Here is a 14,307-nt window from a genome sequence, read left to right as displayed (position 1 = left end):
CAGATCGCCCAGCCGCAGCTTCATCTCCTCCCCGGCTAGTGTGCTGACATCGCATCGACACACGGCACGCTTCCACATGCCGCGCATCGCCAACTCTAAAATCTTGACAAGGTTGCAGGTGCTGTCATCGTCGTCGCCCAGCCGGTTGCTGCTCATCGCTCGGCCCTTTGTTTCAATCCCCGCCCTAGAGCCGCCATGAGTCGCTGGCCATGAGGCGACGAGACCGTTTCACCGCCTTGCCAAACTCTGGCTAGGACACGCCGACTGTGTGACTGTCGCCTATTGATATGCTGTGCTCTCCGCACTGCACGAGGGGACTATCGTCGGTCGCACCTCCGTAATGCCTCGCCAGCGCTTACCAGCCGTGGCAGATCGAGCGAGTATCCACAGCTCATCAGGCGTGGAAATTGTCCGATCGCGTTCTCTCCAGGTTGTTTGTTGTGTCTGCCGAACGCATAGTCAAAACAACGCGTCAGGAAATGAAGGGCTAAACTTACCGCAGCTCCACACCATAAACTTTGACAGGTAGGCCCTTGAGCTGTTTCCGGCTCTCGACGCCTGACCCGGTCTCGCTCGCGATTGGCCGCTTTGGCTCGTGTTTCGAAAAGACAAACTGTTTTCCTTCTTTTGCATCAGATTCCAGCGCATCCGGCCTACTGCCACCACGCTGAATCGTAGGCTTGCCATCATACTCTCAGCTCTGCGGCCGTGCTACTGCATTCTGCTGTGCCAATGTCGCATCGCCATGCCCTTAGGACTCGGTACCCATGCGCTGAGGTCGTGCAGCGCCATGCTCGAATGATGCTTGCGTGCATCCCAGCAGACTAGTAGGGGTTTCCCCGTTTGTCCTACGCGTATTGCAGGCCAGTCCACGAAACAATGGGCACACATCAGCCTTCTCGACTTCACCCAAATTTATTATTACTACTCGTCCCTCCCCACATGCTCTCCCGTCTTCACGCCGCTGTCCAGTCCCTTTTTCGTCACTCCCTCGCTCGTCATCCACTCGTCACTCATCGTCGAACAACGCTCGCTTCACAAAACCCATCGTATTCCTTAGTCGTTCCACCGAAGATCGGCCAGCTATACCGTACATACTATAACCGGACTAGACCCGCATCAGCCACGCCCCGTAACGGCTTGCTCGACTATAGTAGCTGCAGCTATACAGCCGCATTATTTCCTGCAACGCGTCCGACTCGCGCCTGTTCGGTTTCGCGTCTCTCCACAGCAACAATACTGGGGCTCCATCTTGCATTTCAACCGATAGTTCACCCACTTCTCTGCAGCATCCTCTTCGGTGGCCTTCAACCAAAACCAATTATCGACAATCCCCCCTGGAACCCCCTGGTACTATAATACGACTATACATCCCGTCTGTATCGGTACCTCGACGTACTCCAGGCTGACTGTCGCCTTCCACCAAGAGTACTCAGGCCGGGGTTTGAGCTGACCAACAACCTTACGCCTCTCGTCCATCATGTTGCAATCTCGAAAATTCTACCTTTCCCTTGTTGGCGTTGTTGCATGGTCAAGCACAGCCGCCGACACCGTCTTGTCTATCTTGGAGACGGCATCTCTTTCTTCGTCTCAATCCTCCCTGGTTAGCATCGCTGCTGTAGCGAGCACTTTCGACGTCGTTTCTCTCTGCTGTGTCGGCTTCTACATATTTCACAATGTGGGAAACGTCCGCGGAGCCCTAGAACGATCAGGTCGGGCAAGAAAGACTTTGGTAACCGTCAGCGTTCTCATATCTGGCGCTGCGTTGGTACTGTCTCTCATTTCGATCATCATGATCAAGTCAAGATGGGCAGAGGTCACAGCCGATCCTGCCGTTGCGCCGGTCTCAAATTGGGACAGCCATGTTTCGGGACAGATCGCAGCCTGGGTCGTATCATGTCTCAGTCAGGCCATCCTGTACACCTCGTCGCTATGGAACCGCAAAGCACCCAAAGTTCAAACTGTCATCACATCAGGCCCTCGTGACTCAGTCATGAGTGAACTGCGGACTTCGCGCCCAAGCCATCTCAACTTCGCAGAGCACACCCAGCTTGCGACACCCATGGCTATTCACCAGCAACCCGAGGTTCTTGGAGCCTTGCCTTCGCCCACCTTCTCTACACGCTCATCGCAGTCGCTCAGATCTTTCCGAGAGTCTCTACGTCATGTAGTCCGCCCAGTCAACTCGCGCACTACTCTCATCAGCCAGAAGTCCTTCACCAGAGACGCCCCAGCCAGCATCTACTCGAACCGACAGTCGATTGACACTGTCTCTCACTCCGATGGGTTCGATAGCTGGGACACAAGCAGCGTGAGCCTTCCAGCACGCGATGTCGTCTTGCAGCAAGCGGCGCCAACAAGGGGCACAACATTGGAGCCGATCCCCGGCAGCCGTCCTCACTCGCCCGCTCGCGCGCTGGACGGTCCGTTTCTGTCAGAACTCCCAGAGGAAGATGATGAAGATCTGCCCCCACCCCCGAAGATGATGCCAGACATCTCGCGCCCACCGAGTCCAGCATGCAGTGAGGCTCACATCCACCCCTTGTTCAGGTCGGAGAGCCCATCAGGTTTGCCGCCTCCAACAATGACTCCCGGAACGAGCATCATCGCCAGCCCTTACTCCAACCAAGCCATCGCCTGCCCGCCACGATCATTCAGTCGGATGAGGTCGAACAGCAATCTGAGTCAAACCGCCATGGGCCCTCCCTCTCTCCACCAAGCCAGAAGCTTCACCCGTGAACGCTCAGCAAGCCTCCAATCAAAGTCCAGGAGCCCATCTCCCCCCAGCCGCGAAATGACACCTCCCATCCCCGACTTCGTGCTCAACTCCTCCCCCCGAAGCAGCATGAGCGGCTCCCGCCGCGTCGCTCTCCAGTACTCCCCTGATCGATGATAGATCATCACGAGGAGTACTCTCTCTACTCCCTTCATGTCACTCATATAATGTGAAAGATGTAATGTCTCTTACGTTTGTACGATACGATTTCCCTTACACTGTTCATACCTTTTCGGTATACCCATTCATGTCACACATTCCTCTTCTGTCACTAGCTCTCGCCCTCACGGGGGTTCGATCGAGCGTTGAGCGTTTCTGCATCGCGACTCTTTTTCTTATCAGGTCTGGGCTCCAGCATACAGGGCTGTTCGAGCGGACAATCATCATCTCGTTATGTATAGTCGTAGTATCTTATTGTTTCCACATACAACTATTTGCTGGTCAACTAGTTAGGCGCACTATCAAGACGGAAAGCTAGAAAAAACCCGGACAAGAATGGATGGGAAGGGGAAGAATCGAAGACGAAGTTAGGCCGCAAGGCTGCAACGTTATACCCAAAATCAATACAACAAAAATCATCACCATCAGTAATCTACAAGCATCTTCTTCCCTTGATACTTCTGTCCAGCAAACCATAATACGCATTGTTGTGAAGAAACTTTCTTTCTCTGCCGAAGCCGGAACCCCTCAGCCTCACCTGTCGTATTCCAACAGTTCCCTTCCCGCAACGACGCTACATGACTGACAACCACTGCCCTTCCCTTACCACAGAACATGCATGATGCCAGCATGACCCCCCTTCGCAACATGCAGTATCTACCCTGCCCCACTTCGGGCCAGTCAGAGTCGACCGTTAGCCGAACTTCCCATTCTACGAGGGAGATCCCCGCTGACCATGGTACGTATACAGCCGCCTCATTTCATTTAAACCTACCGGCCGAATGTTCTTCGTTGTTGGCGAGCATGCGGGGAGATTGAACCTTATGTGATGACGAGTTCGGGCGTGATTGCCCTGACGCACGCGCGCGGCTTCCGGAGTTTGCGGAAAAGGGTGTGAGGGTGCACGGGCGGACGGGTCGGAGCCCGAGATGGAGCTGTGGTGATGAGTAAGAGCGGGAGCGGGAGGTGGTGTTGAGGGGAGTCTATCGTGTGTTTAGGTTCGGGGTGAGATGGGTCGTATACAAAGTATATGGTTTGTTGGATTGGGGGACTATTGGATGGGTGCAGTGGTGTTGAAGACATGGGGCGTGATACTTGGGGTATCTTGTCGGAGAATTATTCTCGTTGGTGATTCTGTGGAGAGTACGGATTCGTCAAGATCGTCGTTGTATTGGAATATTCTGAACTTACTTTGGCATGCAGTGTCGTGTGCGCAAGGCTGTACTGCAATTCCCATCGTGTATTTTGGCTCCATACTGTGATGTATTAGCCTTGCGATCAGTTTGAGACACGCTGAATGGATGCAATTTATGACTATCACAATGTAATCGTTCTCAAAGAGGACAGACAGTTGACCACACCACAACTAGTCCATTACACCAACTAAGTGTGCCATTGGTCGTTGTAACGAAAGCGTAGCGTCGAGAGTTTGGGCGAACAGTTAGTTGGTCGTAGTTAAGTTGGTGCCGTGGAAGTAAATGAATGAGTAATCAGAGATTTAATAACAACGTCTAGCCCAAGGAAATCACAGGTATCATGAAGAGGACGATAGACGCAGTCGTGTGAGTTGTGACGCGTTTCATGGTTGCTCATGTGTTGTGGCGCGCTCTACGCTGACCGCCGATCCGCTTGTCCTTTTGGTCACACGCGACATCAACGCCTCTGGCTTCTCTCAGTGAAGAGGAGAGTGCGCGAACTTGTGTCTGCATTCGAACAGTACGAACGCTGCGCTCACCTTGCAAGCACCCAAGATAGGAAACCAAGTCCAGAACAGCCTGTCTTGAAACCCCCTTACCTGTTCAAAGTCCCATCCCCAAGCCATGCAATACGACGCGACGGATGCATGCATGCACGCTGCGCCGCACCCTTCACCACAAGGTATGCGGCTCCGATAGACACTGTTAGAGAACAGTAGCAAGAGGCGAGAGTATACGTCTTTTTGACTTCAAGTACACCTCATGTTCGTTTTTGCGTTGCAGCTTTCAAGTGAAGGGGGCAGGGGCAATGGTGACGATTCGGGAGGATCGTCCCGTCTAGCGCTGCGGCTAATGACGTGCGACGTGAAACCTGGATGAAGCAACTTGAAAGCTTCCAGAAAGTGCGCCGAATGCTTCGTGGAAAGCCCGTAAGAGCGGTGCTGTGATGGACGTTGCAACAGGCAGATGCGATGACTTGAAGTGGCGGGACACGGTGGCGGCAGGGACGATGGGTGATGCACGTAATTTGGGTCATTGCCCTCTTCGGCTGGCGTGCTGCACCGGAAGGCTCGAGGCGCAGAACCAACAGCGCCGTCAATAGTGGCCAGCAACCATGGTAATTACTGTAGAGTAGGACTTGGATTCGAGTCGCATGACGACTGCGTGAATGTATGGATCTTATTGTGCAGTACGCGTTGCGATTGTTGCAGGTGAAGAGCTCACGGGCGCTGTCATTCGTGGACTCAGATCCCAATCGGGCAAGGCGCCAGGCCTGACCAAGGATCTCACAAGAGCTTCATCTTCATGCGCCGGATCAACACGATTTCCAACACCCTCGCCAACCTCTTGTTGCTGCTTCAGAAGTGCGCTTTCTGCGCTATCTCCTTATACTGACATTCCTCAGCATCTAGTCATCTCAGCGCTTCCGCTCGACTGTGCCACACGGAGCATTCCTTCTGCAGGGTTATTTCTGTCTTGCGAGCACTCGCAACCTCGACCTCTACAAGCAAATCGCGTGTAAAAATATCGAAACGGCTGTAGACTACCTCAAGATTAATTCATGAGTCTACGGATCCTTGACTCGGACTTCGCGTCACGCTGTCAAGCAAGTCACCGCGCTCACTAAGGCGACTGGTCATAGTAAGTACTTCACACCCAGCACTCACGTCGCGCAAAACCATCGCACGAATTTCAACAATCCACGGGTCCAGCAGTTCAGGGAACGATGGAATCGCTCGCTGGCTTTCTGCTACTGACATCGCGACGACCATATGCTGACACGTCTTGCTTACAGCACTACCACCACTCTACCTACCCCACAAGAGGGTGACAATATCAGAAACCCACCCAGAACCATATCTTGGACCCGTAAGTACCCAATCGCATACCCGAAGTTCGGTTCGAGTTTCCGCCACCCTCTCATCATGTTATGATTCCAGGCTAACGGCTGCTTCGTCCAGGTCTCCGCTTACAGGTCTCACATAACAACAATGCCGCCGAAACGAAAGTTCAAAGGCACAAAGGTCATCTCTAACAGCCCTCTGAAGGCACCGCGTAAGTCCGCAAGCCTACTACAATTGCCTCTTGATGCTCCCTATAGGGTTATGCTAACCTTGGCATAGCCGCTAGCGCATTGTCTAATAAGCGAAGTAGTCTTCAGGGTTCGAAGACATCTCGCCTTGCTCCTTCAGTACCGTTCCAAATGACAACGCGTCGCGGTGCAAAAGGCACGTCTAACCACACGAGCTCGGCTGGCCCATCTAGCGCAAGCTCTGGCAGCCGTCGTAGTTCTCTGGATGAAAACGCGCAAAACGAGGATGCAACTCCCGACCATGAGGATGCGCGACCAGCCAAGCGCAGCCGAACATCGTCCGATTCTGGTTCGCCGCAGAGATCCAATGGCTCATTCGACAACAACACACCCATGAATGGCACCCAAACTCCAGAGCTTCAGAAACCTGCATCTAGTGCGACTTCAACGGCACCAAAAACAGCAGCAAAGAGGAGACGCGCATCAGACGATTCATCACAGTCCAGCAAAACACGTCCAAACGGAGTTCTCACCCGAACCCAAAGCGATGTCTCCGAACAACAACCGCGCAAAAAGCGCAAAACAAAAGAATCGCAAACCGACACCGCCGCCGACCAACCTCCTGAGTTAACTGATGCTAGCACTGCACCCAACTCACCTGAGCAGGTTCCAGATGTTGACGGCAGTCAAAGCCTTCAGAACGTTCTGCCGACCAATGGCGATGCCCCTGCAAAGTCCGGCAGGCGTTTGCCCGGTCGTCGGCGCCAACCGCATCCGGACATCAATGTGGAGACTGATTTGCGCCGACAGCTCAATCTTAAGATGAGCTATCGCAGTCTTGCAAAGGTCCAAAAGGCTTTATTAGAAGAGTTGGCAAACCGTACTACGAAGAATCTTGAAGATGACCCCCAGTATCACAAGAAATGTCCGGAGTACGAAGCCGTCATGGCCCAGCTGGACCAACGCCGCGACTCCCGTCTGGACCAGATCAATTCTCTGCGCACATATCGACTCGAGGAATTAGAGCGCATCCGCGTCGCCGAGGAGCACATTCAGCGAGAGCAATACGTCAATCGATTCCGGGAACTTCAGGATGACTTTATGCTCCAAATATTCTTCCGCGCAAAGCAGCTGGAGCGGGAGATGAAGAGCCAACACGCTGATGCCACAGACGACGAAGATAACATCCTTCCGCCAACATTCAGTGACGAAGTTCACCATGCCGAAGACTATCGCATCGGATCAAAGTTCGCCTCACGGAGCAGGGCTTACGTTGAGGCGGACAAGGAACTTGAGAACGACTCAGTACGACGGAAGTTCACTGCAGCACGAGTTGCCTTTGTTGAGAACGATGAAGAGGCTGATGATTCCATTGAGGACGTAGCTGGTGGCTTTGCCAAGTTTGACGGCCCAGATCGCACCGAAGCTATTGCGCATTACAACATTGCGAGCCTCGCTGATGCTGCCATCGAAGTCGAAAGGACGCCAACACCACAACCAGAACCAAAGGCGATTGAGGTCATTCCAAATGAGCATGCTGCTCTGCTCATGATGCTTGCAGATATATCAGCACATCAGCCGCGTACCACTGCCGCACCAAAACCTCAATACCACTACCCAGATCCTCGTCAGCAGCCCCCACCGCCGCCGCGAGCGACAACACCGGTTATCAAGCAAGAATTTGTGCGAGAAAAGTCGCCGGAATTCGCACAGCCAGCCATGCCACTAGGATTGCCGTCGCAAGCTGCGCATAGCAGTCCGCCCAAAGTTACCCAGGTCGCAGTGGATCTTACTCAAAATGTTTCCCATTCGGAGCCCAATGCTGCACCCTCAACGAAAGATACTGAGGCCCCTGCAAAGACAACTCCAAGGTTATCTACACATAGAATCATGGACATTCTCAATGACGATCAAGAAGTCCCAGTCTCGAGGACAAGGGAATCGCAATCCTCAACTCAGCAACCCAGCACACCATCAATGCGGGAATCTTCCATACATCCTCAAACGCCATCTAGGAGCGATGCTCTCAGAGTAGACGCTGTCATGAACAAGGAAGAACCACCTATTGACCAGGCACTGATGGACGCATTGAGTGGCCCGCCTCAGAGCAACCCACCTTCGTCACCCCCATCGAACACTCAATCGTGGCAACACCCAAGTGTGCCACCCCAGACACGAGAGTCTGACGAGTCCTTACGTCGTCGGGATCCTCTGCAAAAGATCAGGGAACTTCTAGACCGGAAGGCACGCGAGCTTGGTCGAGAACCTCCAGACCGTTCTCACTACAGACAGGCTCCTGCTCACTGGAGAAACTCAATGCTCCCAAGCATAAACACCCAAGACCGAGGGGAAGTCGCGGCATATGATCCGACCAGGCCATCTACTGGGCTGTATGATGCATTACCGGGTAGTTATCATTCGCGTCGGCAATCCCATGAACAAGCTCCTCAGCCATGGGAACATGGCAGGAGGACAAGTGGCCATCAAGTCTCACAACAATCGGCAGCATCGCCATATCAGGCCCATGCCCCTCAGCCTCACTATGGGGAACATAAGCAAGGCCCAACCCCACCAACACATCAAAGCCCGTATGCACCACCGTCAGGATCGTTGCCACTCCCTCCAAAGCCACCTGGTCCACTGCCATCAGCGCCGCCGATCAACTTCCGTTTCGCGCATTATGATCCTGCGCCGCCACGCCAACCGTATCCACCGCAATCACCAAGCTACCCACCCACCTCACATCCGCCACAGGGTCCGCCACAACCGTCATACCAACCACCATACGGTGGTGCTCCATCCTACCAAGGCGGTTACATACCACCTCCAGGATCTTTCCAAGCACCACCGCCACCGCCTTCCTCCATGGCCCCATACCAACCACTCAAGATCCACCAGTACGGCGGTCAACCAATACTCCCCGCAAACATGGCACCACCCCCACATAGTGGACCACCGCCTCTACCCTTCATCGGCCAATCTGGGCCACCACAACAACAAGGGCCTCCTCAGCACCAACAACAACAGCAGCAGCAGCAGCAGCAACAGGCCTACTCTCCAACGCATCCCCATCCCCCACCGATGCAATACGAGCAACGCGAAGCGCACTCTCAGAGTAACGGTGAACGGTCTTCAGATTCACAATCAAGACCTAGACGGCAGTACAGAAGCTATCACGCCCCCGGCACGCAATTCCGAAGCTACCAAGGTCCCGGAGAACAGCGGAGGAGAGGCGGCTGAATGACCCACCACTAATTGTACATTACGATCCTACATGCTCTTCGCTACTAGTCTCATCTTTCCTTACCTTCTCCTTTTCTTTTCTGTCTATCTGTACAGGGAAAAAGGTTGCATACAGCGAGGAACCTCTTGTTTTTTTTGCTTGGATAAACGGGCATTTGCATGTTTCTTAGCTGCATTGGCGTTGTACTATCTTGTTATACACGTGTTTTTTTCTTTTGCATAGCCCCCTCCTTGTTTGTAGCATCTTTTCCAATTGGATACCCTGGGCGGTTTGCGCAGGATCTTGCGTGTGGGTGCGTTCGTTTAGGTAGAAAGGTTTATTTAACTGGTTACATGCATGCTTTCGTCACCCTTGAGTGTGACTTGAACGGTAGAGGGGTGTGATAATGTTTACTTGAAGGTATTCATCCTTCATTTAAGAGAAGGCATACGTAAAAATTGGGTATCACTAACACTACACTACATCCCGCTCATGGTATCTGCACGAGCACTTCGCACAGCTCCGTTCCTCCCCCTACGCCCTCCTCTTCACCCTAGGCGTAGGCGTCCACTCCCTCCCCAACCCCGATCCTCTCGCCTCGCCACCAAATCCAGCAGTTCCCCCACCCCTCGGCGTCGCCCCACCCATCCTCTCAAACAGCCGCTGAGCAGCAGGCGTCAAATCGCCTTTCGCCTTCCTCCCTGGCGTCATACCAGCAGAAGCAGCAGCCGCCCCGCCCCTCCTAGGCGTGGGTGCACTCAAAAACCTCGGCGTCTCACTCGTAAAGATGCCCAAGCCCGATCCCGTTGGCTTCGCCTGAGTGTGTGGATTCGATCGTTTCGCGCCGATTTTGTCGACCATCCTGTGATGCATCTTCTCGCGCGAGGAGGAGTCGTTTATGGTGAAGGGTGTAGCTGTGCTGCTGCTATCTAGACCGTAGCGTTCTAGGAGGTCGGTTGGCGCGTCGTCGTCGTCGTCGTCGTCTGAGGAAGGGGAAGGCGGTTGTGCGTCGACGAAAGCATAGCCGTTTACGCGGGGTGTTTCGCTACCTGTGTATCCTCCCTCGCTGGGATTGAGACGCGGACGTCCTGCGACAGCGTCACGTACGGCGGAGAGAGTGGGGCTGGACGGGCGAGGAGGCTCGGCTTCGGGGGCGGGGAGGCGCGTGTTGTTGTAGAGGACTTTCTTTGGGGGCGCAAGAGATGCCGTTTCGGCTTCTTGGGCGCGCGTTGGTGCCCATTGTTCTACGCTGTCGGGGCCGAACAAGAAGCTGTTTAGGGCGGTGTGGCGGTGGCCGGTAGGCGCTGCGGGTCGCTCGTCGAGGTTCTGGCTCGGTTTTGTGCTGACGACGAGTTCCTTGCCTTCGGATGCGGCGGCGCGGGCTTCGAGGACTTTCTGTTGTGCTATGCGCTGTTTACTCGCGTACATGTTTCCTTCGCGGAGCCAGACGTTCTTGTCAAATCGCGCCTTGTTCTGCTTGTCGATGATCTGGCTGAAACTCTCCTGGTCTTCGCTGGTGTACTTTGCTTGGAATGCGCCTAGGCTCATATTCAGGTCGACATTGTCCAGTTTGCCTAGGCCCTCATCGTCATCTTCGACTTCCGTTCCAGCGACCGTGACGGGTGTGTCCGCGCCCCATACACTTGGAGTCTTGTCGCCAGCGCCCCCTGTCTTGTCGAGCCTCGTTCTCGATGCCATCTTCCTTTGCCCACTCGGCACTGGCGTCATGACTTGTGTGAGCTTCTTGCCAGCCTCTCTTATCCATGACCTGTCATTGCTTTCCACAGCATTCAGATACTCTCGTTGTGCGTCGGCTTCCGCTAGCCCTGGGAAGAAGTCGCGGCGAATGATGTGCGAAACGGCGGAAACATAGGTATCCTCGTCTAGGACTACGGAGGGACGTTTTATGCGTTTCGGTGCGGGAGGTGGTGGCATGAGCGCATTCGACGCGCTACGCTTCGTGAGCGCTGTTGAGTTGGGGCTGGACATGATGTGGTCGGGGTGGGGTTGGAGTTGCAGAGCGCGTGGAAGTTTTCTAGTGGGAGGTGGCGGCGGTGCAAACAACGACGAGGTTTGGATGCCCCTGAGCGGTGGAGGGTAGGTTTCTGTAAGTGTTGTGCACCCACGTGGGCTGGTGAAAGAGCGTTGGCGCAAAGCGACTTTCGTGGACGATGATGTCTTAGCGTCGGCAGAAAGTATCCACCGCCTCCAGCCCTACCCTGGGTTGCGGGTGAAGGTACCTGCATAAGTACCAACACCAGTGACACAAGATACTCGGTTAGCCGCATCATTTCAAATCTTCATTGTGTGAGCAGATGAGGTCACTTGAACGGACAGAACCTCGCGCTACTCTTAGCGTTGTTTCCCTAGCATATCTGCATTGAATCTACGTGCGGTCGCATCAGTACCCTATCATGAGACATTCCAGCTACTCAGATAGTCTGGTACCAGCGTAACGATATTTTTGAACCTGTGCTCTTCCGTGATAACATCATATCCAATATCCCGACCCTATACAGGGCGAGTGCCTCATGGCACTTCTTGACCCGGGACCGAATCGTGATTCTTTCAGCAGCGCACTGGGCTCAATGGCGAGTGGAGTAAGACATGAAATCTTGACCAAGAACCGTGATCTAGTAGAATGACTCGACCATAGCGTCCTTGTGTGTAGTGTTGATGTTGGAAGGGCCGTTGCCTTCGCCGAGCCTGAAGACAGACTCGACGACGGAGAGCTCGGTCGCTGTGGTATCAAGACCTAGATATTGAAATTAGTCTATGCTCATCTTAACGTTCTGTCGATTTTGTACGTACCAGTGACGGCCATCCAGTCATTGACAACCATACCCGCACCAACGACAGCGCTACCGCGGTTCACACTACCAGCTACAAGCGGCACTTGGAGCAAACTCGACAGCTCGTCTTGATCCTGAATGCTTGTCTTTGGGTGCACGATACCACCCTGATTGCTCAGAGCCATGTAGCTTCCTGTGAGCACGTTGTCCGCGATAGTTTGCCTGAACACCTCCACACCCAGCACATCGGCGATGATCTCCTCTGTTTCGCGTTCTATATCCGGGTGTACGAGAGCGACGTGGTCGTTGCAACATATTACGTTGCCGAGGGCTGATAGTCGCTCTTCTATCCTCTGGATCTTGACTTCGTCGGGTATGGAATTTCGAAGATGCTGGAGTTCTTGGTCTGTGGTTGTGGTGGGGACGAGGAGGCCTTTCTTGTTACTGTGCACTTGTTAGGTTTGCTCTTAGGGTGTGTGTCGCATAGCGCAAGCTATCGCAAGACTTTGAACGTACCCAGCGGTCAGTCTGCCGATGATCCTGGTTCCGGCAATGGTGGCGTGGCAGATGGGAATGACATCTTGGAGTTCGGCTTCGAAGACACTGTTGCGCCACCGTCAGTACTATTTTCTTGCAGGGTTTGCTGGCCACGGTCGCATAGCATGTCGCCATACTGTAACAACCCGCGAAGAGCTATAGAGCTATGCGCACCTGTAGAAGTTCTCGCTCGCGCCGACTGCGACGATCGCGTACGCGTTGGTGAGGGTAGCGAAGACACCGACTTCGTTTGAGTTTTCGAACTGGGCGCGGACAGCCATGATGATTGAGTTGAACGTCGAGTATGTGTGTGAGGCTCTGTGGGGAGTGGAGAAGAAAAAGAAGGGTCTTTAGTACGTGGATAGTGAGCTTGTGAGTGAAGTCTGCAGAAACTGTGAAGGCGGGACTATTTTGTAAAGAGCGACATCATAAGCCCCGCTACTGGATTGGGCCTAGCGCCTTCGACTCATCTTGAGTGAACCGAACCCTGCATACTGGAAGGGCCCACCGGGTCCCTTCGCCATTGCTTTCTCCATGTTGGCGCTGGTACAGCCGTGACTGTGGAAGTGAAGAGTCATCACTTGGCGACTGCGTCAGATGAGATGCGATGTTCATCTCGACGTGATGCGACTCATACCCGTCACCGTGCGCACTTTCGACGTGTCGCTGGGATCGCACGTCCATCATCGTGAAGCAAGCCACATCCCTTCACTTTGCCATATGGCTGTGCACTCGCCCATTCTGTAGCCTCGCCCGACTTGCAGCCTCATGGCAACCGGTCGCATTGCTTAGCAACGACCACGAAACCTTGTGATAGACTTTCGGAGCATTACTCAAAGGCGACTCAAGTCCATCGGTGTGGTCGATACTTGATCAGAGCACCGGCTTTGCTCAAGTGCACGGTACGAAGCTCCACATGACACATGTCATAACATTCCCGTAGTCTTCCGGCCGATCGCAGTGAAGCGCCCAACTCCTCAGGTTCAACCTTGCGATGATCAATGGAAGACGCGATAGCATAGAGAAGGTAATCGTTATATTGACGTCTCATCGTACAGTTGACGTAGCACGCATGACTATAATTACAAGATCATATAGTTCGTCAAGCTCGAACCACAGCGAGATTATCCAGGAGCAGCGCACGGTTGGCCGCTATGCTTCAGATCCCCAGCCACCGCGACAGGCACCCTTGCCTCACATCAAACTTCCAAGACGAACTGACAGGTGACAAGCGACAGGTATGGAACATGAAGATAATAGTATTGTAAAGTGGCTGATGGCGCCAAACTGAGCAAAGCAAATGGGTAATACGCTTTCGGTCACACTAGAACAAGCAGCAAAAAGAGAACGCCCGCTAAACTGCAGCATGCCGTACACGATACGCGTGGAGAATCGAAAAGTGAAAAATGTACAATAGCGGCTGCGCCTAGACAGTAGACCCAAAACGAGATCGAAGTAGATATCGAGGAGAGCGTTCATGTCGTGTGCTGGAGCCAGAAAAACATTAACACTTGCGTGATGGCATGATTATGATCGTAAATGGTTCGTTATGCAAATGCATCGCGTGCAAATGTCGGTTGTAAATTGTGAGA

The 14,307-nt window shown here is 53.6% G+C and overlaps 5 protein-coding genes across 5 annotated transcripts; 3 read left to right on the top strand and 2 right to left on the bottom strand.

Annotated features, from left to right (window-relative positions):
* Positions 1-1,480: 1,480 nt before the first annotated feature.
* Positions 1,481-2,893, top strand: J4E79_004258 (uncharacterized protein; the record flags this gene model as incomplete). Its single annotated transcript, XM_049353145.1, has 1 exon — positions 1,481-2,893. One exon carries the CDS (start codon positions 1,481-1,483, stop codon positions 2,891-2,893), a length of 1,413 nt encoding a protein of 470 aa, XP_049212524.1.
* Positions 2,894-6,122: 3,229 nt separating this feature from the next.
* On the top strand, positions 6,123-8,178 carry J4E79_004257 (uncharacterized protein; the record flags this gene model as incomplete). The annotated part of the gene is made up of 3 exons (XM_049353144.1): positions 6,123-6,186; positions 6,324-8,034; positions 8,088-8,178. 3 exons carry the CDS (start codon positions 6,123-6,125, stop codon positions 8,176-8,178), a joined length of 1,866 nt encoding a protein of 621 aa, XP_049212523.1.
* A 527-nt stretch (positions 8,179-8,705) lies between these two features.
* On the top strand, positions 8,706-9,403 carry J4E79_004256 (uncharacterized protein; the record flags this gene model as incomplete). Its single annotated transcript, XM_049353143.1, is given in 2 exon segments — positions 8,706-8,751; positions 8,769-9,403. The coding sequence occupies 2 exon segments, from the start codon at positions 8,706-8,708 to the stop codon at positions 9,401-9,403; spliced, it is 681 nt and encodes a 226-aa protein (XP_049212522.1).
* Positions 9,404-9,920: 517 nt separating this feature from the next.
* Positions 9,921-11,375, bottom strand: J4E79_004255 (uncharacterized protein; the record flags this gene model as incomplete). Its single annotated transcript, XM_049353142.1, has 1 exon — positions 9,921-11,375. One exon carries the CDS (start codon positions 11,373-11,375, stop codon positions 9,921-9,923), a length of 1,455 nt encoding a protein of 484 aa, XP_049212521.1.
* Positions 11,376-12,019: 644 nt separating this feature from the next.
* TIF6 (Eukaryotic translation initiation factor 6) lies at positions 12,020-12,996 on the bottom strand (the record flags this gene model as incomplete). The annotated part of the gene is made up of 4 exons (XM_049353141.1): positions 12,020-12,141; positions 12,198-12,622; positions 12,695-12,781; positions 12,890-12,996. 4 exons carry the CDS (start codon positions 12,994-12,996, stop codon positions 12,020-12,022), a joined length of 741 nt encoding a protein of 246 aa, XP_049212520.1.
* Positions 12,997-14,307: the final 1,311 nt, after the last annotated feature.

This window comes from Alternaria viburni (genome assembly GCF_023758015.1).
Source record: "Alternaria viburni strain BMP 2772 chromosome Unknown scaffold_7, whole genome shotgun sequence".
NCBI classification, from domain to species: domain Eukaryota; kingdom Fungi; phylum Ascomycota; class Dothideomycetes; order Pleosporales; family Pleosporaceae; genus Alternaria; species Alternaria viburni.
This window is presented reverse-complemented; position numbering and strand designations above follow the sequence as displayed.